General features: G+C 32.5%; 1 protein-coding gene across 2 annotated transcripts; it reads left to right on the top strand.

Moving 5' to 3' along the window:
• The first annotated feature begins 109 nt into the window (after window positions 1–109).
• On the top strand, window positions 110–25,317 carry LOC143058819 (endoprotease bli-like). 2 transcript variants are annotated; one of them, XM_076232277.1, is made up of 15 exons: window positions 110–125; window positions 6,894–7,077; window positions 9,326–9,454; window positions 10,448–10,540; window positions 10,867–10,992; window positions 11,524–11,591; window positions 12,267–12,355; window positions 13,622–13,806; window positions 15,561–15,761; window positions 18,748–18,851; window positions 20,081–20,190; window positions 22,515–22,635; window positions 23,408–23,718; window positions 24,380–24,481; window positions 25,175–25,317. In XM_076232277.1, the coding sequence occupies exons 2-14, from the start codon at window positions 6,901–6,903 to the stop codon at window positions 24,439–24,441; spliced, it is 1,776 nt and encodes a 591-aa protein (XP_076088392.1). In that variant the 5' UTR covers window positions 110–125; window positions 6,894–6,900; the 3' UTR covers window positions 24,442–24,481; window positions 25,175–25,317. The 2 variants fall into 2 exon arrangements, with proteins under 2 accessions (XP_076088392.1, XP_076088391.1); XM_076232276.1 differs by lacking the exon at window positions 110–125 and adding an exon at window positions 5,386–5,474.

Genomic DNA, 25,317 nt, shown 5'->3' with positions numbered 1-25,317 from the left:
CGTCTTTTTATCGCTCTTGAATCCGCCCGAGTGGTTCCCCCGAGGTTACCCGATTACTGCTACATAAATACATGACCCGTGCAAACATTTTCTTCATGAAGGAAGCTGACCACGGAATAAGAAAGGTAAGTTAATCAAGTTCGGTGTTGGGGTTCGGCAACAATAATGATAATAATAAAAAAAAATAATAATAATATAAATACTAATAATCATGGTAATAATAATAACAATAATAAAAATTATCATTATAATATTGAAAAATAGTTATTATACAAATAATAATGATTATAATAATATTAATATTGATAATAAAAAATTATAATTAAAAGTGTGATTATAATTTCATAAATATATTTTTGAAAACATTTATAAGATAATAATGATAATTATTATTTTGGAATTAAAGGTTTCTGTACTAACCAAAAGACGAAGTGTTATGATTGCCAATGAGACAAATCTTCAGAAGACACCAAATCAAAGGCAGCAGTCCTTTTGCGCCAATTACTGTTTATCAGGGGTATCATTTGCGCCAAATTTTGTTTTCCAAATGTATCAATTGCGCCAATATTCGGAACTCATTTGCGCCAATGTACCTGTACACAAATATATCATAAATATTAAAATGATTAAAATTTATTCTAATTTTTTGCTTCAAAAAGTATCATATGACACTTAAATTAACAACTATAGGTCATTGTACGGCCTTCAACAATGTAAAATTCAATGAAGGTTTCTGTAAATCGATGCATAACATGCAATGCAAAACATTTATTCAAATCACACGTGGTCATAGTATTTTAGATCATTTTATCAATATATTTATCATCATTGCCAATCCCTTAAACTATATACCCCTCAGTTTTGTTAAAAGGTAAAATGCGTTCCTAAGAATCTTTATACAGGATAAACAGTATTTCCTTCAAATTGTTAAAGCAAAGCAACAACAACAACAAAAACCGAAATCGGTTGCAAAGTTTGTCTTAGACGATTCAGTTTCTCGCCATGGAATAAAAATTACGCACGGCACACCTTTTTCAGTCAGTACAATGCCTTATTATCCATTTTTTTAATCAAAGAAAACTGCCAGAATCTATTAACTCTTTTCTCTCTCTTGCTACAGACACATAAGTCATAAACTTATTTTGTTTTGGGTTTTATGTTATTCTAATTTTATTTTTTTTGGGGGGGGGGGGAGGAGCAGTCGTCAAATAAGTATCAAAGAATTAAAAACCAAACGATAGTTTTTGTCAGAATTATCTGATGAGTCAACCACTATCCAACTGATTTTAACAGTCTGTTCTTATGTTATGTTGTAAAGCAACAGTCTCAGATTATGGGTAAGGTTTAGCGCTTGCTAGCATGGTTAACTCCTTAACATTATTTCTATGCCGGACTCTAACATCACTGTGCTTAAACGGCTGTGGGTAACTTAAGTTACCCACAGCCCAAGATGGAGCCGCCTTGCGTCGGTTAAATACTTTTCTTCTATAGAATAACGATACCACGAATGCATCAATTAAACAACTGAATTTAAAAGTTGTATTAATCGTTTAGGGAAACCCCCAAACTGGAAAGGTGATTAAATTCTACAAAATAAACGATCACAGCACGATTTTAAAAAACACTTAGGCTGTCCGTAACTTCAAAACAACTTGTCCGTAACTTTTTTCATCATACCAATAGAGATGTCCGTAACTTTCAAAGAATCGACATACGCGGATGTAATGTTTAAACTGATGATAGAGATTGCATCGAATACATATTCACAAAACGAAGTAGATGTCTAGTATGATATAATTCATTGTATCGATGGAAGACAAAATTGGGGAAAAATATGAAAAAAATCACGATAAATCCGCAAAACTCGGGTCTCATTTTGTATAACGTCGGGGTATCCGAATCGCCAAGTTCGGAGGGTTGTTTCCGATCATAGCAGTATGATAAACTGTTGAAACATATCATTGTTCGTTTTTATTTTTGAACAAGTAGACTACACAAGTATTTTTTACACATACATGTAGCATGTATACACTTACTGATTTTCTGCCAGCAACGACAAGGGTAGCGTGAATCCTGGATTTTGGATTTTGGAGGGGAACCCAAATTGCCCAGGCATGCAGTGGATAGACTGTACGAGACTTAAGTGCACAAACTTTTTCCGTCTTTTTGAAAAAGCCAAAAACACTTTTCTCTCATCCCCACAAAAACCAAGATTTACAGTAAATGGGAAAACTTAAAAAAAGGACATTTTGTATAAATGAATAAACCTAGTTTTACAGCAGCTGCATATTTCATTTGTATGCAAGTTGCATTAAATCTCATTAAACTGAATAAAACTAAAAGACACAATAGGTAAAAGTCAGTGACAATAAAAGGAAAAGAGCTGTCAACATAGTGTAACAATTCGACATAGTATATAAAAATATAAATAACTACGTAGGACAACAGGGTAATTTAATAGTCTAACAACCCCTGATAACATACAAAGAGAGAAAAAAACCATACTAGGAAACATATTCAAAAAATCATAACACTATAACTAACTGGTGGGATGTATAAATACCGAGCCGCGTCAAAGAGTATTCATCAAAATACACATAGAAAGAAACAGAGGTGAAGGTAAACCGCAAACATATAATTAAACTCAAAACATTAAAGAGTATGGAAAAGCCTTGGTCTGACAAGCGAAAAACGTCGATAAGACGCACATCAGTAAATAAAAGTTCAAACCATAACCAGGATGGAGTACCACAAACCCCACATAAAACTTCTGTGGTGTAAGTATGATGCGTTAATAAAATCACATTTGGTGGTGAATGAGTAGTATACACGTCGCGAGTTACAAATATGATGTTAATTGTCTTCTAATTGTTGAAATTATAATTCTTAAAATTTTAAATCAAAAGTTACCCACATCCAAAAAAAAAGTTACGGACAGTCTGCTTAGTTTCGATCAAAAAGTTACGGACATCTTATGCATTTTTTAAAGTTGACCTTGCGCTTTAGTGAACTCTATATTAACAAATTTATGGTAATTGATAGTCATTTCTTTACTCAATAATCCTATAAATATTTACATTCTGCATGAAAAACGTCGCAAAAGGTACATTTTGTATGAATTAAATATCAACGAGTTTAGAGTCCGCCATCTTGGGCTGTGGGTAACTTAAAGTTACCCCACAGCCGTTTAAGCACAGTGAACATACATGTTTTTAAATATGTCTTCATTCAATTAAAGTCGTCAATTAAAATCTATATTTTAAATAAAAAACATTTCAAGTGCGGGAGGTCGTGAGGTTAATACCAAGTGCGACTCCAACTAAAGACTTGCTTATGTATATATGTTGCTTTCCGCTTACCACGCGGCATGTAGGTGTTAAAAGCGAAGTCTGGACAGATCGGAGTCATATGTGTATCCTTGTAAACTTGCTAATGTTTATGAGTTGCTTTCCGCTTAACACGTGGCATGAAGATGTAAAGCGAAGTCTGGGGCCGTGTCAATGAAGGTATCCTAGGATATGTCCTAAGATAGGTCTTAGGACATTATTTAGGATGGTCTTAGGACGTGTCTGAGACATGTCTTAGGATGTAAAACAAAGCTGTCTTAGGACAGTCCTAACTACGATGGTCCTAGGACCATCCTAACACATTTATCTAATTGAAAAAATATGTAGAGATTTGTATGACAAAGATTGAGTTGTATTTAAGAACCTATATGTAAAGAGAGGGAGGATGACTCTTATATAGAAAACAATTAACGCAAAATAAAAGTTAAAGTTTTCACGGAATACTAATAAATACGTTAATAAAAATGATAAAAGATACAAATGAATTTAATACGAAAACAAAAGTAAATGGTCACAAAACTTTGTGATATTCGTGCTGCAATTTTAGTACATAAACTAGTTTTGTCCTTAGGTCCACTCGATTTCATTACATGTATCGATTCAGGATTAGGTAAAGAAGAAGTAAACTTTTTCCCATATTTGAATTATTTAAAATATGTTGTTGCTTAGGATGATAGTATTGTTTAGGCCTCAAAAAAGACAGCACGAAATAATTTAATGTAATACAATTAAATAAATCTTTAACAAACATTAAACAATATTTTTTTTTAATTAATTTTATCTAATGATAGTTTAATATTGTATTAGTATTTTTAGTATTGAGTTTATGCCATATTTGTTGTTTTTATTACGTTTTAGGACGATGTAACCTTTTAGGACTATCTTAGGATGGTCTTACGACATATCTTAGTCCTAAGTGGGTTTCACAAAGCGGTCCTAAATTAGGACATCTCTTAAAATTGGTCATAAAGTTAGGACAACGCAAGAGGTGTCTTATGATGGTCTTAGGATAGTTATACGTTTATTTGTATAAATTACACTCATTTTTTATTTTAATTTTGATAAAAAATATCTTATTATTATCTAATTATCTATTGTCCTGTTCCTGATTAAAACATATATACATTGACGGATTATCAGGATTTGTCAACAATGAAAATTCGATGTATTGATATAAAAATTGCACGATTTTATCTCTTAACCTTTTATAACCAATGAGGTCGAAATTGAATTCAACTCACTTGTACCAAAACAATGTCATAATTTTATATTCTTTTTTTCTTAATTTTGCATTGAAAATTTAAAGATAATTTATATATAAATTACTTTTATTTTTTATATTTATTTTGCAAATTATGTCATTATATTAATCAATACGTTTAGAATAATTTATGGTAAGAAATACTACATTTACATGATTTTTTTCCGTAGATCATATTTATATTTGAAAATTTAAAGAACTTGCTACAGGTTTAGGATGTCTTAGCTAAGATGATCCTAAGACAGCTTCGAGACAAGGTCTGAGATATGTCCTAGGATAGTCATAAGAGGATCATAAGACATGTCCTAAGATATGTCTTATGGCATGTCTTAGGATAGCTTCGTGAAACCGGCCCCTGGTCTAATCGGCATCCTTGTGGGGTGACGAATCTTCATGGGCTCTGTTAGCTTAATAACTACTATTCAATTTACAACTATGTTTGAAATAAATTTAATACGAATATATATAAAATCAGAGTACTGATTAGTTTTCGCTGAACAAATTTACATTTCCTTCGGCATTACAATTAAATTGAATTAAGTATCAGATGAACTTGATTCCGTCCTGTCTGAGGTCATCTTAAATACACAATAATAAGTACACTCAATAATTACACAATTTAAAATCCTAATTTATCTATTTAAACCATCAATTTCATTCCGATTGCTATCAATACTGATTATTATAAGAACATATGAACTCAAATGATTCACTATCTATATAAAAAAAGTTATGTAATTTATAATTTAATTTTACATCAATATCATCTTATAAGTTATCACTAACGGAGACGAAGCAATACATCTAAAACAAGCCTCATCGGTATCGGATCTAATTTTTCAATTTGCTGCCTTGTCCATTTTAAGGTAAATATCATTCACTTGTACATTTATATTCAGTATTTCATTATTTTGATTGTTTCGAAATATATTTTTTTATGCAGATTGATATGAAAGAAAATTACCTACTCAAATAATTAAGTAAACCTCCAAATGGACACTGCTGGATTTAAATTTGGACATTCCGAAAAATCTTTCCTATGTATTTGTCATGTCTATAAAACATTTGAGTTCTGTTAAAAATAAAAAAAAAATCATAACTATATTTATTATCATGTCTATAATATATTTCAGTCTTGTAAAATCTAAACTATTAAAATACGAAAGGGTGAAATACATAAAATATATTGAAGCGGGACTTGTCAATAATCATTACTATTAAAAAGATATACAAACTTAAATGTTATCATCAGATAAAACAATAAAATCAACGTTACTATTATAAACTTAAAAAAATAAACTTTCTGGCAAATCTGCATATAAAGCACAATCTAAGAAAACATGCTCCTAATCCTCAATCTGATTAAAAGATCCTTTACAGTTTTGTTTGTATAGCGACCTGTTTCTATAAGATACATTTATTTGTCGTTACAGACAAAAATGATGTCTTTGGTTATTTGTTCCGTTGGGTTATTGTCTCATTGAGGTATATACCACACTTCCAGTTGATATATCGAATATAATTTAACTAAATCTTTTATAGAAACAAAGAAATGTGTTTCGTTGCCAATAAGCCAATTATCCACTTAGAACCTTTTGACAAGGAGTGTTTATTTCAATAGATTACTCATTCGTGAGACCTTCAACAATAAGCATAACCGATACCGTAAAGATATCTATATAAAAAAAAACATAGATGATGAAATTTGAAACAATTCAACAGAAAAAGAAAAAAAAACATCGGCCTGCATAAATGATAAAACAATAAACGAAAACCAAATAAGGCAACAACTGGATTACAGTATCCTTTCTTGGCACAGGCACATATATACATATAATGTAGCGGTGTTAAACATGTTTGTGATTGCAATGTTTGTGAGCGCTAAAACTTCCCTGCAACCTTGGATAGTGTTAAAATGTAAAAATAAAGCAATGAAACAAAATGTAAAAATTAGATGAAAAGGGGATAACCTTATCCGATAACCACAAGCACAAACAGAACTATCAAAATAGAAAAGGGACACACAGTACCGACCTAGGAGTACACACAGTTGCTATTATATAACATTCCTTTTGTATCTTTTGCCTGTCATTTCTTATTCGAAGCCCTTTCTCTGCTAATGACTGACTTCATGTATGTTTTCCAAGTTCGAAATAGCGATTTCTTAGTAAAAATCGAAAATTTATGTTTTGATTCCAGATCCTTGGTTAAATAAATATAACATATTCTTTTAAATGCTTTTTAATGATATGTGCGTGTCTCCTTATCGTTTTTATCTAACCCAGTAGGAAAATGCAGTTGTCACTACGGTTTACTTGTCTTTGGTTGTTTGCTGCTTTTGTGACGGTTGAGGTTCTAACGGTAGACACTGATGAAGCATCCATTGTAATCAAGCTAAAAGAAGGAGGAACACAAGAGGATGTTAATACAATTTTGCAGCGACACCCTCAGTATGTCATGGACAAGCAGGTACTACTTTAAGATTTTATTTGTTTTATAAAAAAAATATAATAATATATATATATATATATAAAACACACTTTCTTCGATATCTTACCATAAAATTTCGTTTGTATCATTCGAAGAAAAAAACAAATATCCGCTTTTAATAATACCATTAAGATTCGTCATCCGACGAACGAATATGAAAATATATATAATATAAATACAGAGGTTTTGCGATGATTTTTGTTATTGCGACAAATAGGTTTTACTTAAATAAAAACTTGATAGAAACGTCGCACGCTACTGGTGTTACTTTGGTGAAATCACGGACAAGACACATTCATCTTGTTAATTTTTAAACATAAAAAATGATGTTATAAAGTGTTGTACATCATTTTAAAGCTTTTAAACTCTTCTTTCAGATTATTGCAATTTTGTATATGTAACAGACCATTTTCATTGATTAAAACTCAATAAAACCTTTATTTTGCAATATGATTTCCTTGTCCCGCGTTACACTTTTATAGTTTTATGAAATTCTGAATACCGTAAAAAACATATAATTTTTTGTTCTTAACGATATAAAAATTTGTCTAGAACAAGCAATTTATAAGTGGGCGATGACGTAATGTCGATTTCTCTCTCTCGAAAAGACGGAAATATAAAAAAAAAAGGAGAACAAGATGATTCAAATTATGTGTCCCATGCACGAAAGGTTGCCGTAATTCTTTTTAAATTGTCCCAAAAAGGGAATTCCAAAGCAATCCCCATGTCGAAAGTAAATAATTCTAATACTAGTATTTTGTACAAAGATCACACTTTCGCCTCATGCAATAATCGGGAATTTTTAAAACAAATTCTTTTTATTCGAGTTGATCAGCAATGTCCGACATTTTGTCCCCTTCAAACCAAATTAAACGTAGGGTTACGTTTTCTGTTTTTTCATGATGTTTATTTAATACAGTGCCATTCGCTACATAAAAAATCATTATAATGGATAAAAGTACAAAAAAAATATCTCTATTTTTTTCATATTAAATTCCCATAAAGAAAATCTAATAAACGAGATATCAGATAAAACTAAAATGTCCGATACAATGTCCCCACATACGATTGACGTTATTTAATAAAATATGCTTTTAACGTTCCGTCTAATTGTCATGATTGCGGGTTTCACAGACGATTTGGAATACGGCTTTTTTATTTTGTTGCTTAATAAGAAAACTTTATAAAATTAATGTTTTATGTTGAAGCTCTACCGATTCATAAAGAAGGGGTGGGGAGAGAGATTTCCTCGCGGAATGAAGTGTTTTCCGGACTATAATAGTCGGATCCGCTATAATACAAATTAATAGAAAAAAAACCAGCTATAATAATTGTTCCCGCTAATTCCCTTGCATATATTTGTGCAGAACTGCCATTCTAGATATGCCGTAGTCCTTTCGCCTTGACATTCTTGACTGCAAAAATGAATGCATTTGCAGTGCATAGTTTATCCATAAAAAAAATTTTTAATTTCTTAATAAAACTAAAGCTTAACATCTTTTATCTAAGAAAAAAAATAATCCTTTCTTAGTCCTTTAAAATTTATTATAAAAAGCCATCTGAACAACATGCATTCAAACGTTTTTATTTTGTCCTATACGTCTTTGAGTGTGTAACGTTAGGTGACACCAGTATCGTGCGACGTTTCTATAGCATTTTTTGCATGCAACATTATCCGAAACTGCAACAATTTTTTTTGAGATTTTGTTCATTTATTTTGGAATCGCAATAATAAATCTGCGCAATGATTTGCATTATTCATCTTATAATCACATCTGTCATTAAAGTTGGATTTAAAAAAAAATTAGGTGCAAATGCAATGCGCCCCTCTATGGCAACATATATTACTTTTATTGGTTCCTTGATAACAGGATGTCACAAAGTAAAAAAAAATCACAAAAATATTAGGTTTAAATAAACTGCATTTTTATTCATATTTTTACCAAACAATTTCTTAAGCTAATATAATCGCAATCTAGCTATCGGAATTGCAGATGCAAAACTTGCATAGATCAAAATCTGCAGTATACTATGAAAAAAATCATTGTATTGCCAAATTTCCAATAAAGTCCAGTAATATGTCTCGTTAGTGATAAAAGTCGGTAACATTAAAACCCATTGTAAAATGACGGTATAATGGATAAGGAAAGAAATTTGGCATTCTATTGATAACAATATTTAATTTCAAAATTATTAAACTAGTTTTATAACAATTATTTTTTTCCAGTTTGAAATTGCTGGACAGGTTTATTATCAATTAAAGATTGATAACTCAAAGATTTTGAGTCCGCTCCCTATACTAAGACTTGGAACAGAAGGAAGCACTTTTCCTACTGAAATTGGTGAAGAGGATCAGGTAAATTAATGTTCTGTCGTACCGGTCACGTTATCAACAGATGGAAGTTTTTCACGACCTTGACTTGCTATACAGCCCTTGCACGGTCGGTAGTTCACGTTAAGGAGCTACCATTTAATTGAGAAAAAAAACCAGATCTAAGTTTTCATCCTAGTCCCCCATGAAAATTAAAGTGTTCACGTTAAGGAGCTACCATTTATTTTTTTATGGGGGACTAGGATGAAAAATTTTGTCTTGCTTTTTTTTTTTTATCTAATATTAATCCTGATTTTTTTATATAAATTGACATTATGCCTTTGGGTGGGGGGGGGGGGGGGGGGGGCAAATTGCACATCCTGTCTTTTTTTACTCAAAAACTCCTGTCCTGCCTATTTTCAAATTTCTTCCCCCAAAATTCAAATGGTAGCTCCCTTACGATCATACGGATGCCATGATATCACTCACAGTGAAATGTTATTCAAATATTTATTGGGAAATTATATTTTATAAGTTACTTGCTATTAAACTTTCAGTTATCTGAGCTTTTAGAATTTCGGTTAACTATGCTATGAAATTCAATGAGCTGTGTTCTTAAATATTGGTTATATTTTTAAAATTTGTGGGTATCGATGCTTAAATATTTTTGGTTATCTGTGCTAAAAATCATGATTTTTTTAATTTTTGCTTCATTTTCGGTGATACATGTATGTAAAGAACGTCCTTTCTTAATAACATTAAAAATTCTAGTAAGCCTAAAGGTTATCTCATTGTTCGTACACCAAAATGAAAATGAAAATGACGTTACTTAATTGTTTGCATATTCCATTGTTCAGAAAGTTTTAAAACGTTTCCGTGTACGCTTTGAAAATATATCACAGAATGCATTATATTCTGAAACGGTGAATTACTAGACATAAAAACAAATATGCAGACTAATATTTAATCCATGAAATGATTTCTATATTTTATCCATGCAATGATTACTATTATATGTTATCCATGAAATGATTTCAGGTTGAATTCTCAGAAGTACAAACGAAGAAGAAATTTCACCTCTTCAAGGCGAAACCTATCACAGATCCTGAATTGAGTGGACTTTGGCACCTGGTATGATTATTACTAATAGTAGCCATTGTATTGTCTTGTCTTGTGTGAATATCCTGCCTTTAAAAGGCACACCTCTGGTTTCAGAGTAGAATAAATTGGTGTATATATATAATACCCACTAAATGTTTCTCACATTCATTTACCGAAAACACTCTAGCTTTAAATTATACTATTTCACCATTCAAAATTCCTCACTATCGTATTTAATGTTGACTCTTAATCCGAAGGTCAAACGTTAACAATAATTATATTATATTCATGCTTTTACAATTTTAAACGTATCATACAAGACCACATACTTATAAAATGTTTGGTATTTTCTACAGAACAATAACTTGAAGTATTCGATGAAAATTGCCGCTGTTTGGGCTGATGGTTATACAGGAGCCGGTGTTACTGTAGCTATAGTGGACACGTTTATACAGACAAACCATACAGATCTCGGAAATATGGTACGATATAGTCGTGTTCGTCTTTAGGAAATATTTTGTCTAAAAACAGCACAAAATATGATATTTTTGCCTTTGCACGAAAAACTAGCATTTTTGTAAATTCCAATGGTCATAACTTTAAAATACTTGATCGATTCCAAAAAGGTTCATACTTCGCTGAACTCCTTATCTTTATATTTCAGCGATTGTTCATCACTATAATCAAACTTTACTTATCAAACCTTATTTGCTCAATGTAAATGTTTATTGTACCTGATTAAAGACCACCCTCTATAAAGTAATGACACATAAATAGATATCGTCGAACTCTATTAACAAAACAGGTTAACAAATAAACAAAAAGCCACAACCTCCACTCACAAAAACAGAAATTAAAAAAAGCAAAATATACGAATACATTCTAGCATTATTGAGTTGCTTAACTTGGAAAAACACAAAAAAAATACAACAACAAAACAGAAATAAAAAACCAACCTTTAATTATGATAATAAAACAATTTCAAACATGAAGTGTTCATTTAATGTTTTCAGGATGTAGATAATTCTTATGACTTTTATGATGACGACAGTGATCCAAATCCTGATGACCCAACAATTAGGTAGGTACTAGATAATTTAATGTAAAGGTAGGTACCATATAATGTAAAGGCAGTTACCAGATCTTCTAAGAGTAGCTACCAAATAATCCAAATGTAGATACCTGGGATTCTAAATGTAGGTACAAGATACTATAAAGGACAAATGAAGGTTCTAGATAATGTAAAGGCCGTTACCAAATACTCTACGGTTATGTACTATATAATTTAAATGTAGGTACCAGATTATCTGAAGGTTAGTAACATTTTATCTAAAGGTATGTACTAGTTAACGTAAAGACAGGTACAATGTACCAGATAACGTAAAGGTTGATACATGTAGATACCAGATATTCTAAAGGTAGGTACCAGCTAACGTAAAGATATTTGGCTATTCTGAACATGTAAAGGCCTTGTACCTTTATTCTGTGTCGATAAAGATCGGTTATTTCACTTTATAGAGAAATCTAATAAACTTCAAATATTTTTCAAATGTTTTTGTATAACATGAAACTAGCAAGGGATAGTGCTTAAAACTATTGCAGATTTCTTGTTTTCTTATATTTTAGATAAAGACAACAGTAGCATACCTCTGTTCAATAGCAATAATTCGATTAAGCAAAAAGGAATCCGGGTAACAATCTATAACCCAGGGAAACACACATTCTAAATGTCGTAATATTTTTCTTTAAATTTTAGCCATGGTACAATGGTTGCAGGAATTGTAGGAGCAACGTATGGAAATGATTTTTGTACTGTTGGTGTGGCATACAATGCTACACTTGTAGGTAAGATAGATAGAACAGCTTCAACACTTTGCTGTGGGTGTTGCATATAATGCTACATTTGTATGTCAGATAAATCAGCATTTTGACTTTACTGTTGTTCTGGCATACAATGCTACACTTGTAGGTAAGATAGATTAATCAGCATTTTCATTTTACTGTTGTTCTGGCATACAATGCTATACTTGTAGGTAAGATAGATTAATCAGCATTTTCACTTTACTGATGTTCTGGCATACAATGCTACACTTGTAGGTATTAAGATAGATTAATCAGCATTTTAACTTTACTGTTGTTCTGGCATACAATGCTACACTTGTAGGTAAGATAGAGAAATCAGCATTTCATTTTACTGTTGTTCTGGCATACAATGCTACACTTGTAGGTAAGATAGAGAAATCAGCATTTTCATTTTACTGTTGTTCTGGCATACAATGCTATACTTGTAGGTAAGATAGATTAATCAGCATTTTCATTTTACTGTTGTTCTGGCATACAATGCTATACTTGTAGGTAAGATAGATTAATCAGCATTTTCACTTTACTGTTGTTGTGGCAAACAATTCTACGCTTGTAGGTAAGATAGATAAATCAGCATTTTAACTTTACTGTTGTTCTGGCATACAATGCTACACTTGTAGGTAAGATAGATTAATCAGCATTTTCACTTTACTGTTGTTCTGGCATACAATGCTATACTTGTAGGTAAGATAGATTAATCAGCATTTTCATTTTACTGTTGTTCTGGCATACAATGCTATACTTGTAGGTAAGATAGATTAATCAGCATTTTCATTTTACTGTTGTTCTGGCATACAATGCTATACTTGTAGGTAAGATAGATTAATCAGCATTTTCACTTTACTGATGTTCTGGCATACAATGCTATACTTGTAGGTAAGATAGATTAATCAGCATTTTCACTTTACTGTTGTTCTGGCATACAATGCTATACTTGTAGGTAAGATAGATTAATCAGCATTTTCACTTTACTGATGTTCTGGCATACAATGCTACACTTGTAGGTAAGATAGATATAACTGATTGTTTCAAAGATAGATCTGCTTTGCGATATTCAGGCTGGTATTGGTTTATATCAAGATAACAATGATAGTTCCAGATGTTTGGAGTAGGTTAAGATATAGTTTCTATAATTGAACATATTTAAAAGTCTGTTTGCATCAGCTATTGGCCTGCTTAGAATAACTTTAAGTTATTTGATAGCATTTATAATTAAATATAATAGTAACTCAAAAATAAATATTTCAGCTATTGGTCTTCTTGGGGAAACTCAAGAAAGTATCGACTTGAGTGATGCGCAAGTAGGAAGAGCTCTGGCACATTATTCTTCTGATGTGTCTATATATGTTAACAGCTGGGGACCAGACACGACATCTGACTTCCATCCTGCTGGTTCATTGGCTAAAACTGCTCTAGTATCCTTGGCAACAAACGTAAGTTTTCTTGTTCATTGGCTAAAACTGCTCTAGTATCATTGGCAACAAGCGTAAGTTTTCTTGGTCATTGGCTAAAACTGTTCTAGTATCCTTGGCAACAAACGTAAGTTTTCTTGTTCATTGGCTAAAACTGCTCTAGTATCCTTGGTAATAAACGTAAGTTTTCTTGCTCATTGACTAAAACTGCTCTAGTATCCTTGGCAACACACGTAAGTTTTTCATGTTTTATTAATGATGATAATGTATCACTAAGTTCTGGTTGTAATATAAAACACGTTATTATTTTTAACGTCGCACGTTTTCTGTAGTAATTTTATTATATAATTTTTACCGCAGAAACCACGACATTTTTTTTAATGTGTTGCAACGCTGCCGAAACATTTGTCTTAGTAAACGTCGTTCATATAGACATATATAGTTAATGATTTGACATATCGTTCTAATGTACCGCTATCCCGCCAATATCCTAATTAAGTTGAAGGTTTAAATAACGAAAACAAAATTGTCATTATTTACTATCTGTTTTTTTTTGTGTTATGTTCTTGTTTTCGTGTTTTGGTTTTCGTAATGTCGGGTAATTTTTATGGTGACTATTAGGGGAGGGGTGGGGTTTTGCTTTTGAATAAATCCACAACATTTGAGCTCTGTTTTATATTTGTTTCAATTGCAATCAAACCACATCTACTTATTTTTATATATTATAATATAGATAAAGAAATTTCTCATTGGCAATTATACTAACATCTCTTTATTTAAAAAAAATATTGAATAGGGTAGACATGGCAACCTCTCATTTGCAATCAAATCCCATCTCGTTACTTTTTTAATATTTTTTATAGGCAAGACAATGCAATCTCTCATTGACTATCATAATACATCTTTTTACTTTTCACATTTTATAGAGAAGGCAAGGCAATATATTTCATTGGCAATCATACTACATTTCTTTATTTTCATAATTTTAAATAGTAAGGAACGCAATTTTTCAATTGCAATCAAATCACATCTCTTTATCTTTAACATTGTAAAGGGTAGGCAAAGCAATCTCTCATTTGCAATCTTGGATCTAATCCAATCTCTTTATTTTTATATTTTCTAGGGTAGACAAGGCCATCTCTCATTGATAATCAAACCACATCACCTTATTTTTATATTTTCTAGGGTAGACAAGACAATGGGAGAATCTTTGTATTCGCCAGGGTAGACAACTCTTTATTTCTATATTTTCTAGGGTAGACAAGGCAATGGGAGCATCTTTGTATACGTCAGGGTAGACAACTCTTTATTTCTATATTTTCTAGGGTAGACAAGGCAATGGGAGCATCTCGGCATTCACTGATTGTCATTGTCAAGCATACCATATCACCTTATTTTTATATTTTCTAGGGTAGACAAGACAATGGGAGAATCTTTGTATTCGCCAGGGTAGACAACTCTTTATTTCTATATTTTCTAGGGTAGACAAGACAATGGGAGAATCTTTGTATTCGCCAGGGTAGACAACTCTTTATTTCTATATTTTCTAGGGTAGACAAGGCAATGGGAGCATCTTTGTATACGCCAGGGTAGACAACTCCTTATTTCTATATTTTCTAGGGTAGACAAGGCAATGGGAGCATCTTGGCATTCACTGATTGTCATTGTCAAGCATACCATATCACCTTATTTTTATATTTTCTAGGGTAGACAAGACAATGGGAGAATCTTTGTATTCGCCAGGGTAGACAACTCTTTATTTCTATATTTTCTAGGGTAGACAGGGCAATGGGAGCATCTTTGTATTCGCTGCTGGAAATGGAGGAAGTGATTCGAACGCAAATGCCTATCTTCAAAGTAGTATATACGCCATCTCTGTTGCCAGCGTTGAATTCGACGAAGTTTCGCCGTCTGCTGGATTTGGCGCCAACATAATGACGTCTGCTTACGGTGGTGGGGTTCACTATAAATCTTTGGTAAGTACATCTTTTGATTAGTTGTGGTTTGGGATTGCTGTCACATATCTTTAATCATTTATATATATATATATATATGGCAATCCGATGGATACATCTGTTGTAGGGTTGTCACTGACTCAGACGTACTTATGAATATAATTATTTTCTGTGACTGTATCTTACATTAATTTGTAGGATCCTTTACTATAGATAATTTAGCTGATCTGTAACAATAACATCTAACATCTTAATTGATGGCGATCCGATGGATACATCTGTTGTAGGGTTGTCACTGACTCAGACGTACTTATGAATATAATTATTTTCTGTGACTGTATCTTACATTAATTTGTAGGATCCTTTACTATAGATAATTTAGCTGATCTGTAACAATAACATCTTCATGCCTTATATATCATGTACTGTAGTACGCCGCTAGATTAAAACTGACGTGGAAAGGTAACACATGGCCAGCGAAAGCTCTTTTTTTGAGAGCCCAGGTGGTCGTGTGGTCTAGCGGGACGGCTGCAGTGCAGGCGATTTGGTGTCACGATATCACAGAAGCATGGGTTCGAATCCCGGCGAGGGAAGAACCAAAAATTTGCGAAAGCAAATTTACAGATCTAACATTGTTGGGTTGATGTTTAGACGAGTTGTATATATATATATATATATATATATATATATATATACAATGATGTTTTAAATACAAACCCCAAGAATTGAAACTCGTACTGAGTTATTTACGAGAATGTGAACGAGGTTTACAAAATAAAGATATATGGACCAATAGGGCTTAGTGAGCCTTTCTCGTCACTTGGCATTCGTCGTTGGTCGTCCGTCATCCGTCGTCGGTCGTCGTCGTTAGCTTTTGCAAAAAAAATCTTCTTCTCTGAAACTACTGGGCCAAAGGAGTAGGTCCGGTAATGGCCGATTATGGCGTCAAATTTCAAGTTCATCTGACGAAAGATTTTGAACACTTTTTAAACACTTAAGTGTCTATTTCAATTGATTCAATTAGTTAATGTGAAAGATTTTTACTGATTTAGTCTTTAAAAATGCTCCGATTCAAGCTTAGATATGAAAAATTTATCAAATAAGCAAAAAAATGTCGCTTTTCAGATGGTTTTTTTTTCAAAAATGAAAGTGGCCGCATTCGTGTTCATCCTCAACCTTTATATATGTTATGTATTATCATCAAATACAACTTACATTTTAATATTAAGAATGAAAACAAATGCGGCCACTTCCATTTTAGACGATATCAGTCAAAAATTTATCTTAAATGCCAAAATTGAAGATTGCAATGCAGTAATTTAGCATGACTTAATGATGCTAGTACCCGCTATATGTGCATTGTATTGTAAAAGCGGCCCATATTTATGTAGCAGAAACATTCTACTTTCCAATAAATAGCTAACAGTTTACATTTAAACAATTTTGTAAAACTGCTATATTTTGGGGCCAAACAGGGGTCTTACTAGACATCTTCCTTTAACCAAACTTAGCCACAATCATTATTGATGTATCTAGTTTTAAAAATGTTTCCGATGACCCGGGCTACCGACCAAGATGGCTGCAATGGCTGAAAATAGAACATAGAGAGACAATGTAGATTTTGGCTTATATCACTGAAACCAAAGCATTTAGAGCAAATCTGACATGAGGTAAAAAGTAAAATAACAAAAATACTGAACTCCAAGGAAAATTCAAAACGGAAAGTCCCTAATCAAATGTCAAAATCAAATGATAAAACACACCAAACGAAAGGACAACGAATGTCATATTCCTGAAAAATGGTAAAATCTATCCGTCCTGAAATTTTCAGACGAATCAAACAACCCGTTATTTGGTTGCTGCCCCTGATTTGGTAATTTTAAGGAAATTGAAGGTTTTGGTTATTATCTTGAATATTATTGAATAAAGATAAACTGTAAACAGCAATAATGTTCATCAAATAAGATCTACAAATAAGTGAACATGACCAAAATGGTAAATTGACCCTTTAAGGAGTTATTGCCCTTTATAGTATTTTTTAAAAATCTTCTCCAAATTTAACCAAACTTGGTCACAATCATTATTAGGGTATCTTGTTTAAAAAAGTGTCCGACGAACCCACCTGCCAAGTGCCAACCAACATGGCTTACATATCTAGAAATAGAACATAGGGGTAGAATGCAGTTTTTGGCATATAGCTTTTAAACTCAAGCATGGAGAGCAAATTTGACGTAGAGAAAATGTTCATCAGCTTAAAATATACTTAAAAGTAATTTTTTGGAAATTTTGTTGTTCTTGTTTATTATTTTTAATGTTTTTATTGATAGAGATAATTGTAAACAGCAATAATGTTCAGCAAAGTAAAATCTACAAATAAGTCAACATGACCAAAATGGTCAATTGACCTGACCCCCTAAGGAGTTATTGCCCTTTAAAGTCAAATTTAATAATTGTGATATTTTACAAAAGTCTTCTCATGAAACAACTGAAACACTTACAAAAGAGGTAACTGGAATATTTCTATTTGATTTATAAAAAAAAAAGATTTTATGGCCGAACTATGATAGTAGCCCCAAGGTAATTATGTTTTCTTGTATGTGCGTCCGTCCGTTCGTTCGTCCGTCTGTCCCGCTTCAGATCAAGGTAGTTTTTTTTTATGAAGTTGAAGTCCAATCAACTTTAAACTTAGTACACATGTTCCAAATGATTATGATCTTTGTCAATTTTATGCCAAATTACAGTTTTGACCCCAATTTCACGGTACACTGAACATAGAAAATGATAGTGCGAAGTTCAGGTTAAAGTTTTTTGTCAAAGTAGTTTTTGATAAAGATGAAGTCCAATCAATTTGAAACTTAGTACTAATGTTTCCTATGATATGATCTTTTTAATTTAAATGCCAATTTCAAGTTTTGACCCCAATTTCACGGTCTACTGAACATTTAAAATGATAGTGCGAGTGGGGTATTCGTGTACGATGGACGCATTCTTGTTTTTCTTCTTTCAGAAGTCAACTGTTCCCTATGATGAATGTTCCGAAACTGCTGGAGTAGGTTCCTCCTTTGCAGCCCCAGTAGCAGCAGGTGTCATAGCTTTAATGCTAGAAGCTAAGTGAGTATACTTCTGAGAAATTCTCTAAGAATCGCGTAATCAGTTCGATATTCACAGATAGATAAGTTGCATCATATCGTTTAACGGGGTCACTAGTTGATAATCGGGGGTTGGGGAGGTAATAAATCTGGACTTATATTAGTTGCATAAAATAACTTTAACCAAGACATGATATACATGTAGATGAATGAATATTCAGAATTTCTGACCTACAAAATGCAGGACAAATAGTTTTGTAAAAAAGTGAAAATAAAAAGTCACGGAATAACAGGTGTAAATCAGTTTTCTATCTGCATACTATCAGGCCTTCAATTTCAAAGCCCTATAATATCGTTTAAAAATTCATAAAAGTAAAAAAATTCATCGATTTAGACCCCGTTTACACTGAAAAAAAAGATCGATCTTTACTAAGATCGATCTTTGGTCCAGTGTAAACAGGTTAGATCGATCTTCAAACGGACTTAAAAAGTCTACCTCTAGAGGTCGTTTTAAAAAGATAGATCTTATTTGAATCGATCTTTTTTTTATGGTGTAAACGTTTAGGTCGGTCGCGATTGATCTTTTTTCGGGTGAATGTTATATTTAGATACAAAAATAAAGGTCAGACCGGTTCTTTTTATGTTGCAGTGTAAACGCACTGGATTAAATACCAAAGTAAACGCAAACTGGTCTTTTTAAGATCGATTCAATTATTTGATGGTGTAAACGGGGTCTTAAACACGATAAATATTGGCATGTAGTATGAGTGTATACTTATCTATTGCGATCTGCACACATTTTGATATTTTGGTTGTATGGAAACAAACTGTAAATGAAAGCGAGTACATGAAAAAGGCGAGATAAGTTAACAACAGAATTATCATGAATAACAATCAGTCAGGACAGATAAAACTAGGACCACAAGAAAAAAAAACGAAAACAGTACATCGACCTAAAGATGGTAGCATTCGAGTATTTACAAAATGTATGTGCATCCATAACTAATAGTGGTGTTTTAGAATATAAATAGATAGTATAGAAATAAAAATATGTGGAATGTTTGCCAATGAGACAATTCTCAACCAGAAACATCTTGACGTAGAGTTTAACAACTATAGGTCACAGTATCTGATTGACCAGATTTTTTTTCAAACAAATTGGCCGTGGGGATTAGAATATTTTTTTTAGAAAAAAAACTATACCCCTCTGGAAGTTCAATGAGCGTTCCTTAATCTACCCATTATTTTCAGCAACGGTTTAACATGGCGTGATGTTCAACACATTATCATCCGAGGATCCAATGCACGAGGTTTTAAAGACGAGGAGACAAAATGGCGTCGAAATAAATATGGATTTATGTGTAAGTATAGAATACTTTAAGCATATGTATTGATTCTCAACTATGTAAACATGTGCAAGACATGTTTGTCTTATTATATAAGTTTACCCTGAATACTCAAAGACCGTCAAGGTCAATAACAACTTGCTTCTGTTGATAAAATTTATCAACGGCAGTTTCGAGTATTATTTTTTCAATAAAAGGTTCAATGGATGAACTTTTTTTCGAGTTTTAAAAAAACATATTCGCAATTTTAAACGGAATAGCACAATCTAAGTTTAACGATGAGACTATTTACCGAGGCCGGAAAAGATACAATCCGGGTAAACTTATGACAAACTTTAAAAAAAACTTATTCTAAAAGATACATTTCAAGTTACTGTAATTAAGTCTTTAAATATTGTTTTTATTCGTATTAATGTTGATTTTGTTGTCAGTAAGTTAAAACCATACTAAATATTATAGTGATACACATAGTAATAAACGGTACCGCAATCTGTCGATAACTATATTTTGGCATCGCACAAGGTCATGTTTCTCCTTGACTGCTTATGACGTCTTTACACTAAATCCATCGAGTTTTTGGTGTGTACTGATTGATATTTTAGTCTAATATCATGAATATTTTACTAGCGTTGAACTTACTGTTACTAACTGCGCGTTATATCAGAACTGTACTTAGTACTTTTTTCTATTGTTAGGGATGAGGAGTGGATAAATATCCTGCCACGTCTTCCGGTCTGTGTTTTTGCTTCATGTTTTTCGGCTTTGTATCGTTCCTATGAGTTGAGCCTTTTTCGACTCATCTTTATAATTTATAATTCTTATGAAGTGCTGTTACACCACTGTACCAGGTTGGGGGAGGATTGTGCCCTCACAAACATGTTTTAACCCCACCACATTATTCATGTTCCTGTACCAAGTCAGCAGCCTTTTGTGCGGTTGTCGTTGGTTTATGTCTGTCATGTTTGTCATGCTTATTTCTCGGGAATAGTTTTGTTTTAGGTTATACCGTTAATTTCTCAATTGTATTCTTCGTATGTTTTATGTCGGTGCCTTTTAACGCCAACTATACGGCACCATTACGGTATGTTTTTTTCTCATTGTCGAAGTGGTATGGTTAAGCGTATACCTGAATACAATCGCTTCATTTGAATGCTGGTGGATCGTTGTCTAATTAGCAATCAATGAATCATACCACATCTCCTTATTAAATTCTTATCATATCGGATACTTTCTTGAACACAACACACACCCATTTATATGACTAAAAGCTATTCGGACATACCGAATACTGAATTTGACGAAACTGCCTGCTTTGTTACTTACATAAAATTAGCCTGTCTTCACTGCGATCCTATTTCCTAATTTCCCTTAAAATTCGCTAATAAGAAATATTAGGGGTACCGTTTTGATACTTGAAAAAATGAAGGTCTATGTAAAATTGGATCAATTGTATGTAGAAACTTATCATAGATACCAGGATCAAGATTTGTTTGCCAGACGGTATACAAGGACTCATCAGTGACGCTCGAAAAAGAGCGAAAAAGGAAAAGAAGTTTTTATCAAGTTAATCACAGGTGGTTAACTAAAAAGGCAATAAATCGTGTGTACGTCAATTTTTGTCGCATTTATTTTTAAAAATGTAATGAAGCTCATAATACTATTTAGAATTATAACATTGTTGCTTTTTATGACGATTTTACAGTGGTTGTTTTTTACTATGATATGAAATAAATGAAGCTACAATGTTGCCTCGCTTTTTAAGCGACAGTTCAAAAACGTTTCGTTAGTTGACTAAATGTCTGTAAGATGAAGTGTTGTTGTTATGACCCACTTAGGACCATGATGTTTTTCGGTCTGTGAGTCCGTTTGTACGTGCGTCTGTCCCACATCAAGTTAACGTTTTTGGTTGAGGTAGTTTTTGTTGAATTCAGAGTCCAATCAACTTGAAACTTAATACACATGCTTCATATATGATATGATCTTTTATATGATATGATCTTTCTAATGTTAATGCCAAATAAGAGTTATGACCCCAATTTCACAGTCCACTAATAAAACATAGAAAATGATAGTGCAAAAGGGGCACCCGTGTACTATGGAGACATTCTTGTTTTAAAATGTACTTGTTACCAATAAGCTAGATTTTAGGAGTTTGTTCTGATGAACAGTGGAATTGACATTATAAGTACTATATACTTGATAAATATACATGTATTTTATTTAGTATTCGCTATGAGTACATATGAATTCAATATTTTACCATAATCATTGTTTACTGTACGTTTATTATTTTATCTTAAAGTCAATTATTTCAATTCATATTATTTAATATTTTGAAGTTAATCGTAAAATGGGATTCGGTCTATTGGATGCCAAAGAAGTGGTTGGTTTGGCTAAAAAATGGAAAACAGTTCCGGAACAAATATCCTGCACAGTTTTGGGGCCTATTGGTGTTAACGAGTGAGTACAAGTAACAGAGGTGTATTCTGTTGTTTTTTCTATATCTAACGTGTGCACAAAATACTGAACTCCAAGGTTTATTAAAAAAATATCATTGAAACCTGACAAAATCAAACCTTAAGTTTGACTATACAAAACAACGAACCGATTGAACAACAACTGTCATACTGTTGACTTGGTGTATGTAGTAGTATTTTTCAAAGAAAACGGTGAATTCTATCTGGATTTTTTATCTAGGTAAATATACTTTTGGTATAGCAGTTGTTCAAAGTTCCGTTGTGTAACTGTTGATAAAATCGTGTTAGACACCCAAAACAGACATATTAATTAATTACCATGACCTATGAGACTAAAATAGATAAACAATGGTTAGGGAGCAACTTCAAAAGGAGTGGTGGTATATATGTTGGGTTTTTTTTTCAGGAAAAAAATTCCGGACAAAGAGCGATCATTCCTATTTAATTTTTTGAAACTATCAATCAAATTAATATTTTCGAAATTTAACATTATAAAGTAAAAAGAAAATCTGGATTCACAATAAAAAAAAATGTCATCTGCTTGGTAAAAACATTTTTTTTTTAACAAATCGGGGATCAGAATGTTTTTTAGGAAAAAAACCAAAACCCCTCCCACTTGAAGTTAAATGGTCGTTCCCGAATTTTTAATACTTATTGTTATATCCATTACAACATCGCATTTTTGATTTTATTGTTTTCATTTTCAACTTTACTATGCTTTTATTAAAGTCAAACCATTTTCTTGATTTTTGTAGGAATGTCACAGGTGAAGCATCAGGGAAATCCGCCATCAGGGTAGGTCTTAAGGATTGTGGTATGAAGTTTCTAGAGCATGTTCTGGTCACCGTCAATGTACGTTATTCAGCATTCAGAGGAACAGTAGAGCTAGAGTTGATATCGCCCGGCGGAACCAGGATACAGGTCCAGAACGAAAGATATAATGACGCTGTGGCGTCCCCGGAGGAGGGTTCATTCGAGTACACATACAAAGTTTTGCATCTTTGGGGAGAGTCTCCCCAAGGACTGTGGAAACTTATGTATAAATCTGTAAACCCGTTTGTTGAAGGTTAGTACTGGTAGTACTTATAGACACAAAATGCAAAATCATAGCTGTAAAAATATAAGATCAACACATTATATATAATTACCATGAGCAAAAAAAATAACGGGACATACACTTTTTAGAGTGAACGAACCAGAATGAAGATGGAAACTAAAGCTAGGGCAATAATACTTGTGTGTTCGTAACAAACTATTTACTATTGCTGCTAATATGACGTTAAACTTTAAAAGAAGTCATCTTGCATCAGGAAGTCCAAGTGTACTTTACTCTAACCATAAGTAGACAAAATTGTGTACGGCAGAAAGCTTAAAGCCATTTTTAATGACCTTGTGGATGTATGTGAACGTTTATTTAATCCATCATTCTGTTATGCACCAGTATTTCCCTCCGTTATATGTATCGGAAGACTCCCACTTGGGAAATAGTCTCAATACTTTATTCCCACCGTAATATGACCATGCAGCAAATAGAGACATCGATCGGTGTTTTTCTTCTTTCTGTAACGTGACGAGGGAGATCTTTATTACGACGCGGATGACCATGGAAAGTGCCTTATAAATATGTGATTCGTTTTTATGTGTTTTTTTTCTTCATTACGCGTCCATTACGACGCGTTTTCATTTGTTTTTATAATTTGGTTAAGTATATTTTTATTCTTTTATAGTTGGACTAGACTCTTGGTCATTGGAGCTTTATGGAACCAAAAAAAGTCCAGGACCAAAATAGTCGTTGCGTAATGAAGACAGAGCCATTTTGATTTAATTTTGTAAGTTATATTGGTGAAAACTTATCTTAGAAGTAATGAATTCATCATGTATAGTAGCTAATTTAACAAATGCGAAGTATATATACAAGTAATTACGAAAATTGAATAAGAAACAAGGGCAGTGCTCTAGCTTATCTGAGTTATTTTCCAAAAGTTCAATCACTCAAATTAAAAATTATATTAACATTCAAATCAACAAACGAATATGTTATAACATACATGTAACTATAGAGGGGCGTCGGTAACCGAGTGGTCTGAGTAGTCGAACTACTGTATCACTAGCCAGTCAACACTGAGGTTGTCAGTTCGAAAGCCGTACCAGGCAGGTGCAATCGACTCCCACCTTAATTGACTAGGATTGTCCGTTTTCCTTCTGAAGGTAGGTGGTTCTCTCCGGACACTGCCGCTAAGTGTGGCTTTCTCAAACAATAAAAAATGACTGCCACGACATAGAACGAAAGTGTTGAAAGTTGCGTTGAACATTAATCAACCAATCAATCAATAACTATAGATCATTATGAGATAAACAGTTATGTCAAGGAACGTCCACTTAAAATCAACATTTTCGGGTTCTTAAATGAATAAAAAATGCTTCATATTTCAGTTTTGTTAACACAACAGCTCTTTCCAGAACATTCATTATATCACTTTATGTATAAATTCGTATCATATGCATTTAATATTATTTTATAGGTACAAATACCGATATATCTACAAGAGAGAAAAACAAGTTCATTGCTGGAAAAGTCGAGTTGTCATTATCATTTTTGTTGTCAATTTTTTTTTATATTGATCTTAATAAAAAGAGTACACGTGTTGCATCTATATAAAGTGCT

This window comes from Mytilus galloprovincialis, chromosome 14, assembly GCF_965363235.1.
Source record: "Mytilus galloprovincialis chromosome 14, xbMytGall1.hap1.1, whole genome shotgun sequence".
Taxonomy (NCBI): Eukaryota; Metazoa; Mollusca; class Bivalvia; order Mytilida; family Mytilidae; genus Mytilus; species Mytilus galloprovincialis.
Note: the sequence above shows the minus strand (reverse complement) of the source record. Positions and strands in the feature narration are given on the sequence as shown.